At 34.6% G+C, this 9768-nt stretch overlaps 1 protein-coding gene across 2 annotated transcripts in view; it reads right to left on the bottom strand.

Annotated features, from left to right (window-relative positions):
• Positions 1-1843: 1843 nt before the first annotated feature.
• The window catches only part of LOC108573905 (mitogen-activated protein kinase kinase kinase 15), an 8082-nt gene continuing 157 nt past the window's right edge, over positions 1844-9768 (bottom strand). Inside the window, exons 2-23 of one of the 2 annotated variants that reach the window (XM_017936390.1) lie at positions 9478-9686; positions 9205-9399; positions 8965-9134; positions 7952-8120; positions 7586-7885; positions 7241-7494; positions 6998-7157; positions 6409-6762; positions 6075-6336; positions 5869-6006; positions 5633-5799; positions 5461-5556; positions 5251-5390; positions 5022-5177; positions 4597-4692; positions 3642-3754; positions 3401-3570; positions 3065-3329; positions 2427-2754; positions 2194-2341; positions 2061-2137; positions 1844-1993 (exon numbers count right to left, since the gene is read on the bottom strand). In XM_017936390.1, coding sequence (XP_017791879.1) covers positions 1933-1993; positions 2061-2137; positions 2194-2341; positions 2427-2754; positions 3065-3329; positions 3401-3570; positions 3642-3754; positions 4597-4692; positions 5022-5177; positions 5251-5390; positions 5461-5556; positions 5633-5799; positions 5869-6006; positions 6075-6336; positions 6409-6762; positions 6998-7157; positions 7241-7494; positions 7586-7885; positions 7952-8120; positions 8965-9134; positions 9205-9399; positions 9478-9686 — 4028 coding nt within the window. In that variant the 3' untranslated portion in view covers positions 1844-1932. The remainder of the gene's footprint in view (positions 1994-2060; positions 2138-2193; positions 2342-2426; positions 2755-3064; positions 3330-3400; positions 3571-3641; positions 3755-4596; positions 4693-5021; positions 5178-5250; positions 5391-5460; positions 5557-5632; positions 5800-5868; positions 6007-6074; positions 6337-6408; positions 6763-6997; positions 7158-7240; positions 7495-7585; positions 7886-7951; positions 8121-8964; positions 9135-9204; positions 9400-9477; positions 9687-9768) is intronic. The other variant, XM_017936391.1, reaches the window with a different exon arrangement.

Genomic DNA, 9768 nt, shown 5'->3' with positions numbered 1-9768 from the left:
GTCTCTTCTTCCCCCTTCGATCTCTCGACCCTTTCGCCTCCGGGAATCGCTCAGGCAATCTTCGTTTACTTTCGATTTCAATTAAACGCCACCACTTTTTCCCTTTTTTTTTCTTTTTTGGACCAAGGGAACTGGAGACTGAAGAGAGACTGGGGTTGTTCGATGTAAATTAGAAGAGAAACATGGTTTGTCTGTTTGCTGCTGGAACCTTTATTACAAATTTCAGCCCTGTTAAGGTAACGAGGATAATTAGTCTTATCGAGTACAGTGAATGAAAACAGCAGTGTGAAAATATTCTTAACGATTAAGCGAGATATTCGCGTTCGAGGCAAGGCTAACTTGTTCAAACGCGAACACTTGGAGGCAACTGGAACATCCTGGCAGGTGATATTTCATTAAGGCTCTTTTCTTGTTTGACGGGAAAATGTTGATCCGAATAATTAGGGGATTTAGTATCAAGTGTCGATTTATGTATCTAAGATAATGTTGTATTTTAAAGTAAATTTAATATACAGCGTATTTGGCAGTTGAAATATAGAAAGCAACGGTTGATCCCCTGATTATTTTGATGTAATTGCATTGAAAACACTGTCATGTGTATTCCCTGACGTGAATTAGGCACTTATTTCAATTGACCGGCGTAATTATGCTGCATCGTTGCAATGGAAGTTGAAATGGAAGAGTATCAGAAAAATCGTGTATAAAGGAAGCATGAGTTTCCCACGAGAGGGGAAAAAAAAGATCGCGTACAAAGCATGAAATCTGCCACTGTTATATAAAAACTCGTATCTACAAAAATCTCGTAAAATTTTAGGCGCACGATTAATTGCAAATCTCTACTACGAACTAATAAGAAGCACTTTATATATATACACAACTACCATATATATTATGCAAGAACTCTTTTTTTTTTCTCTTTTCTTCTTTTTTTTATAATAAATGTTTCCGTGCGTATCTAGGAAGACTTAAGCTTACATAAATCCTTTCTTGAGAAATATATATATATATAGAGAACTACCAACAACAAAAACGTTCATCGTTTGCAGGTAATAAACATCTTCACTTGTACTGTTACACTGGTTTTGTAAGGCACTACACTTGTCGCGCTTTTGATGATTATGCAGAATAAAGGATAAACGATCGTTCGACATTCTTCTTCATTGTGTTTGTACGAATTTCGCGCGACTCAAATTGTAACGATGCATAGTGAAGCGAAACACATCACGTGCATTGGCAACAATGATTCATAGAACACGAAAATACAAGGCATCTTTCTACATGTGCACATATTTCATATCTCAGTAATATCAGTTTTACTCTGGCAGTTACGTCAAATTCACGTGGACATGACGAATAGATTGAATTACTGAACTTTTTTTTTTTAACATTTAGATAAATAACAATTATTGCATATGCTGTCAAACTTGGCAAGATCGATATTCTAGATTAACAAGTCGAGTGAAATTGATGATCTCGAAATATACAAACTTTGCATATAACCACTGTGTGTGTGTGTGTGTATAGTTATCTCAACGTGGTAATACTAATTTCTATACAACATTTAATTTATTATCGTTAAATATACTTTCAAGAGTTTGAACAAATTCATATTAAAACGAATCAATATATATATGCAAAATTTGTTATATGTACACACCTGTCTTGCAACTAGTAAATACTCTATATTTAGGAACTACGAGATAAACTAATAATATCATTGTGCATTTAAAACTTTCCGTGCAGATTGACTTCACGGGTAGTATTTTAACAAACGACACAGGTATCTCATTCGATTCGAATTATCTAGTAACTTTGCTCTCATTGGCCGTTACTGTTTCGTGGCAGCTTTGTTCAACAAGTATTTTACCCTGCATGGAGTTCACCATTCGCTTAAAAATCAATCCCAATGTGGCATACTTTTCAAACCACAATTTAATTATCACTTTGTTGATGCTTCTGTATAGCTTTCCATATCCTTAATTCAATTCCACCTCTAAACAAACAAAAAATATGTCAAATATTAACCTGAAATAATGTAAAAAAAAACCCTTTATATTTACCTGAGATTAAGTCTGCGAATATCTTCGCGTGTAAGGAAATTCAAGACATCTTCCAATGTGTATTGCTCGTACAAAAACTATAAGAAATAATAGTAATCAATAGAAATACAATAATGTAAATCACAATACTTACCCTTTCAATTGACACGTCGTCTATTTGAAGGTTTTGTAACCACTCAACAAGAGCCTGATCGGTACATGAAATTGTACTAGAAGGTGTATCACTAACAATCAATGAAATTGGCTGTTGTGCTATATTTCCAGATATCGACGAATTGTAACTATAAAAAGTAAAAAATTCAGAGAAACTATAACATATTTATCTGTATCTGAATGTAAAAAAAAAAAAAGTGAATAGAATCTTACCCTGATTCTTGTCTCATAGTTCGTTTGTTAATATTCTCGCAAAGTCGCGTCAAAGTATTAACCTGAGACCTTTGCTCTTCAAGAACCTGCTGCAATAATGTTTGATACGACTTTTGACTTTCGATTAATTCTTGAAGCAATTTCATATTCTCCATTTTTATAGCCCCCATTTGATCTCGGTACTCTTTCCAGTACTTATTGTCCACGGAATCACCAGTTTTCTGAGATTTCACAGAATTTACTGTCGACACACCGGACGTCGAACCTTCCTCTGGGCCTTGACCGCCAGATTGCACGCGTTCTTGACCAAGTAGATTGGCACCGAGTTCTGTAAATGATATATGAAGAGCCACGGCTCGTTTCAAAGTGGTTTCTCGGTATACACTCATGAAAAGCAGTGACTTGCTCACTGAAGTCTAGATTCACAAGAGATCCCTTATTACTGGTGATGACTTCCCTTGAGATATTTTTAGAGTTGACACGATGATACGCCCCATCTCCACATGTACTACACTTGACATGTGTATACAATACACATCTGGTACATCACCAGACAACGCGGAAACGTGTGAATCTAGCTTATAAAAATAATTTCAAAAATATTATTTTGTGAAAAAAAAAATACGTTGCAGTATTACCAGGAGAGAGTACAGTGATGGCGGCTTGAACTGCATTTCTCACTAAATTATCCAAGGCAAACATCCAATGAGGTTTTATGCTATGCATTCGTAGAACTTCATTCACCGCCGTTTGAAACAGATAAATAGCTAAATTAAGGTGATTAATAGCAGTGGAATCAAAGTCTAGTTCTTCTTTCAACGTTCTGATGGCCGTCACGATTACTTCGTGGTTCTGTTCCGCAATGTAGTCTCTCAAAGCACGCATTAATAGCACTAAATGACTCTGAAAATCAACGGGATTTATGTTATTTAAAATACGTACGTTACATTAATACAAATAAAAAAAATAATTACCATTTGCAAAACAATTTCACCCTCGGCTTGATGTATTCCTCTCATCCACACTTCACAAATCTTCGCCTCGTCTTGAGTAAGAACTCTGGTTAATGTCATTCTTCTTTGACTGTCTTTTTTCAACAAATAGAAACCTTCCTGTTCTTCGCCGGTTTTCTGGCCCGGCTGACCTGTTAGCAAGATAGTATATTAAAATGAAATGTTCCTCTTATATATTACGAAGTTCGTTATGATTTGTCACCTCCTAATTCAACTTCTGGCGAGAGTAAACCGCCAGAGGAACTTCTCCTAGTCATTGAAGCTCCCGCTGTGTCGGTTTCGCTTGTCTCTATAGACGGTGTATTGCCTATTGTACTGAAAATATGAAGAAACAAAGTTATTCCCAAACATTATTTATAATTACATCCTTACACTTTGAATTTTACATTTACATTTATGCATGTGTTATAAGGGCAAGAATATTTCCTGGTAAATGTTCTAAATAAACCTGAATACATATAGACAATTATTAAAGTTATGAATATATTCTGAACAGTGTTTGAAAAAAAGTCTAAAGAATATGTAATTGAAAGGTATACCAATAGTGTTACATAAGTCAAGTTTTCAATACATTTACGTTGTACTCTCATTTAGTACACTAAGCTTCAGTTCACAGTATCATTAGCTCGAACTCGATACAAGAGAAATTAAAATAGCATAGAGGTCATACTCTTTCTCCTTGTTATATTATAAGATATAATGAATTACACATATTACGATTACAAACAGGAAGCTCCATTGCCCACAACACATGAACGTTTAGCAACACAAAGCATCGCGCAAATATTAATCAACTATACGATCTAACTAGTGTTAATAACGATTAACTTCTTATTTAATTTCAGATAAATTTTTTTTATCCATAATACAAATTACTATTATTTACTACATTTTTTATGGACAGATTTAATCGTTTATAACAGGGATGGCCAGCTACACTACCTTTGGAAGCCACATTTCAGGAAGAAATATTTGAAAGAGCCATTTATTTATCTTTGATAACAAAACAAACAATGAGAAACTGAAAAATCAGTTCAATTTTTCAAAGTTTACCCACAGATCTTCCCTCCCCCCGGTCAGCCATATTTCATACATACATTTTATTTGCATAAGAGCCGCGCTATGGCCACCCCTGATCTATAACGTTAGTACCATACCTGTTAAAAGAAAGGGTTGCAGTGGGCATTCTGATGGGAGACAGAAGGTGTGCTGGACTGCGCTCCCTCAGCGGGCTTGACTTTGTCAACCCTCCACTGTACGTAACACTTTTTGATTATATTTCATCGTAAAGGAATTTAATAACGCAATAAAAAAATTAAATTATATACAAAAAAAATTTCAAGCGCAAACCACGCGTTCAAATACATTGCGTACAACGTATTCAGATTTATTATTCGAAAAAAAATACTATTCGTTATATCACTGTTATAAATTTCATTGAATAACATTGATTAAGACAAAACAAAAGTACGAAGTCGTTTTAAACAACTATGCAACAAAAATGCAACTGTTTATAAACAAATTGAAACAACATGACTATTCGCACAGTTATACATTGAAATGAATAAAATGTTTGCGTTACCTGTCATCGGATTGCGATGTCTGCATAGGAGAAGCAGAAACAATATGGTTATTGTTCGTTTTATCTGATTTTCCTAAGCGTTCGAGCCGGTCCGCAGGTACTGATATACTTCTACTAAAATCAGGTGGCGCCACTAATCGATTGCTCTTCTTTTTTCTACGCATATAAAAAAAAACATTATCACATATATACTTATGTATGTTGCAATTCATTTATATGCATCACATACTCGTTCAGAAATGGATCTTCTAATAATTCAGCTGCCGATGCTCTAATGTCCGGGTTTGGTTCGAAGCAACGCAGTATAAAATTCTTTGCTCTTTCAGATAGCTCCGATGGTATTTCGGGATGTATTTTGTAATATCCAACCTTTTAAAAAATTACTTTTAAAATATATTCGAAATTACATTTTACCTAATGTAATGTTCGTATTTATTACCTTAAAAACTGCAGCTTGAGGGGATCCCAGTTCAATAAACGGTGGTTTACCAGTTGCCATTTCAACTATTGTACAACCCAAGGACCAAATGTCTGCCTACATTGTAAATTATAACAATTTATGATTTTCCTTTTAGGAATAAAGAAAAGTATATACGAAAAATGTAACTTACAGGAGCACCGTATCCACGTTGTCCCTTGTCGATGACTTCCGGTGCCATATATTGTAATGTTCCAGTAAATGTTTCTGTACTCGGGCATAAACCGGCCAGTCGTTTTGACATACCGAAGTCTGAAATCTTTACCACCCCACTGTACGTGTTTACTAAAACATTATCACCTACAAGTAATAATTAAAATGAAAATACTGAAGTCTGCATAAATACAATTTTTATATATTATATTATACCTTTGATATCTCGATGAACAATTTTTTGATCATGGAGATACTTAAGACCTTCAAGGATTTGTTTAGTGTAGTAAGCAATTGTAGATTCATTTTCCTTTAAAGGGCCCCATTTTGATCTCAGTAAAGCTGATAAGCTTCCTAAAGAAGTAAAAGAACAATAAATACATATAGTTCCTCCTTAAATTCTTTTACTTTTTTTCATTTACCTCCAGGAACTTGCTCCATAAATATTTTGAAGTATCCATCTTCGCTCACAGATCCCAGATATTGTACGATATTTCTATGCCTCAGTTGACTGTGTAATTTAATCTCTTCGTGTAAAGGTTGCACATCTCCCAGATTCCGTTCGCGTATTTCTTTGACAGCAATTCTAACTTGAGTGTTCAGATCACGAGCAGCATAGACGACTCCGTATGTACCCTTACCGAGTATTATTCGTTTGTTTTGATCATCCAATTCATACTCGAACTATTAATAAACAAATATTGATAAAGTAAATTTCATCAAAGATAATTATTAATCAAAAAAATATTTACACACCTTCATTCTGTCGTCAGTCATGTACGCATCTAAATCTGTAACCATACCCTCTTGATCTCTGGTCATTTCCAAGATTAAATCATAAAATCTTTGTCTGCATTGAACCGACGGGAAATACATTTGGAAATCGTCAGAGTTCTGATGGACATACAAAAAAAGACAGCGTTCGTCTCTTTTGTACAAGCTTACGCTACGTATCATGTTCGCGGTAAACAACCAATCGTGAACTTGTTTGCAATTGTTCTTCATATTGTCCAAGCACAAATTCCAAATCTGTACAGATTTTTCTTCCGCTCCGAGGTTAACGTTTACATAGCTCGGCATGAAGATCTTCGTTGGTTCCAGCACTAATAGCTGAAATCAAAAGGTCAGTGACTAATACATCTTTCACATTGGATGGGATCATAATAGAAATTTGATTCAATATAATAGTCAGTCTAAGAACCTGCACTAAGAGCAGTTTTATATTGTTCTTACTTTGACCCAAAATGTACAGAAGTAAGCTGGATTGGTAACACAATATTATAAGCCATAGTCTCCCGAATTGGAAACTGGATCCTTTGTAGAACGATTCCATTTATCAACTTACTGGAAACCGTATATTATCTCCAACTTCCGCTTTTGCTGCTTCGACAAAGTAGTCCATCCAAAAACTAAATATTTGTTCCTCTGGCGAAACCTCAGCTTCCTCATTCTTTTTACGAAACCTATCTATCAGCGATATGTTCCCTATTGTCGATTTCAGGTACCTATTTAATAAGAGATATCATTAATATCCAGTGTATCTACTACTTCATCAATTGACAATACTGCAGTCCTGACTGGTACATACCAGTTTGGCGGCTTCAGTTTAAACATACACTCGGCGGCTTGAATTGCTTTCGAATAATCCTCAGCCAGTACACTGATCTCAAAGAACGTGGCTACATCCCAATAATCCTTTAAACTCGATAAACTGCCTTTCTTGCCAATGAGATTATTCAGTACCATGCCTATGTGTTGCAACTCCTCACTTTTCGAAAATTCGTTTCCTGCTATAACTAGTAACGTGGCGAGGTTTATTCCAGCATATTCATTTGGCTGGACCTAGAGACAGCAATTAGAATTAAGAAGAAGTATGTAATTTAAAGATTTTCTCTACTGAAAAATGATACAAATGATACAGATGATAATGTACCTCAAAACCTTTCCTATACCAATGAATTGCATTTTTTAAACTTTCTTCGTCGGTGTGCCTACTTTCTACGAATTTATCCTTATTTATTCTTCCACACAGACATAACATATCAGGAACATGGTTCTCTTTCTTCTCCAATGCTGTCTCTATAACTTTTAACGCCATTTCCCTATCCCCCTCTTTATTTCGTCGATTTAACGCGAACGCGTATAAGTACCGAATAGCCGGAGTATTGGTGTAATTTTTATGAGTCAGAATCGTTCTCAGATCATCGACTAATTGTACCATTGCATCGTAGTCCTAGTAATTGTTAAAAATAATTAGCGAATAAAGTATTTTTTTAAACAAAACACACTCCTGTGTTACCTGTATATCACGGAAGGAGATGAGGACATTCAAAACAACTTCTCCAGACAAAACGTTTGGATCATCTAAGCGTTTACGCATGTTCTTCAGCGCTTTAGAAAGTTCTTCTCCCGAATACGTTTCGCGTGCTTTTCGTAAATCCGCTAGGAACGTTTCTTTCATATGTGCTCTATAAAAATCAAATAGGTATAGTATAATAAGTTCAAGTTCATTACATGTCTTCCAGTAAAATTCCATAATTGTACAGCAAATGCATTGAACTCAATTTTATGTACAAAATGATAAGATAAGAAAATATCTTCCTCAACATGACATACAGTGGTGGCCAGCTACTGGATTTTGCAAACTGACAATGACCCGAAACACGTGGCCTATAGGGTTAAACAATTTTTAAGTCAGCAAAATGTAAACATTTTACCATGGCCTTCTCAATCTCCAGACCTCAATCCTATTGAGATGCTACAGATTGATGTGGACAAATATAAAATATATAAAAAGCCCAAAAATTGAAACGAACTGTATGCTGTTATTCAAGAAGGGTGGAATAATATTCCAGTCGAGCGTTGTCGTCGTTTGATTGAGTCTATGCCACTTCTTGTGAAGAAGTGATACGATAAAAAGGGAGTGCAACGCGTTACTACCTACTTTCTAAGTTTTATTTTTCCGCAATTACCAAGTTTCATTAATTTTACTTGTATTTATAGCATTAGTCTGATTTGATCTTAAGTAGTTGTCCGCTGTTATAACGACCTAATCTGAGAAAATGTTAAAAATATTTGTTGTTTATAGCGTTATAAATAAAATTATTGCGATATTATGGTATAACATACTTCAAAATGTATTTCATATGAGTTTAGTATACGAAAAATACAATAAATAAAATATTAGCACTGTTTATTTCCTTAACTATCAAGTGGTCTTAAGTAGCTGGCCTCACTGTAATTAAAACAAAGAATGTTTTCCTTTCTTATCTACATAAGGAGCATATAATAACAATGAAAGTCAAAACATACTTAGATTGTATTTGAACATCTTGGAATAATTTTTTAAGCTTTAAAGTAAGATGTTGCCTTGGATCTATTGCTTCTTCTCCTGTAATTCTAGTAGTAGTTGGTTTTGTTGCAACACATGAACCACATTCTAGCACACGATATGAAACAAATGTATAGCTGCCACAAGATAACTGCACATTATAAAGTTTTATGTTAAAAGATGATTTTTCAATGAAATATATTAAAACTATACAAATATACCTTCAGTCTGATGGTTGCCTCTGTGTCTATATCATTATACAACAAAATATTTTCTTTCATGCTAAAACTTTCTCTAACACCAAGGTGATAAAACAAGGCACACTGTTGCACCTGAATACTTAAGTCTACAATAGCTACATCTGCATTGTAGAATGTATCCAGTACTTTTGTCTCTCCAAAATCCAACTTTGCAAACTGCGAAATCAATGAAGCAGGCTATTTATGGATTTAAAATTGAGTTATATAAGTTTCAGTAATGGAACAAATTTCTACCTGAATATGGTGCATATTAAAATTCACAAGATTGCATGCCTGCCTAACTTCTTCCAAAGCTCTTCTTCTTTGAGCTAAATCTTCTGATTGTTGTAGATCTAACACACAAGCCACATCCATTCTGGGCCTCCCTGAGATTGTAGTATGCCCAGAAATGTCACTATGTGTACCAACACTATCAGTGTTGGAAATACCTTCTGATTGTGCAGCTATTATAAAACATTTATCATATAATTCTCAGTAAATTATATAGAATAATAATAATGATAATAAACTTTAACAATATTAATT

Source organism: Habropoda laboriosa, unplaced genomic scaffold (assembly GCF_001263275.1).
Source record: "Habropoda laboriosa isolate 0110345459 unplaced genomic scaffold, ASM126327v1 scaffold111, whole genome shotgun sequence".
Taxonomy (NCBI): Eukaryota; Metazoa; Arthropoda; class Insecta; order Hymenoptera; family Apidae; genus Habropoda; species Habropoda laboriosa.
Note: the sequence above shows the minus strand (reverse complement) of the source record. Positions and strands in the feature narration are given on the sequence as shown.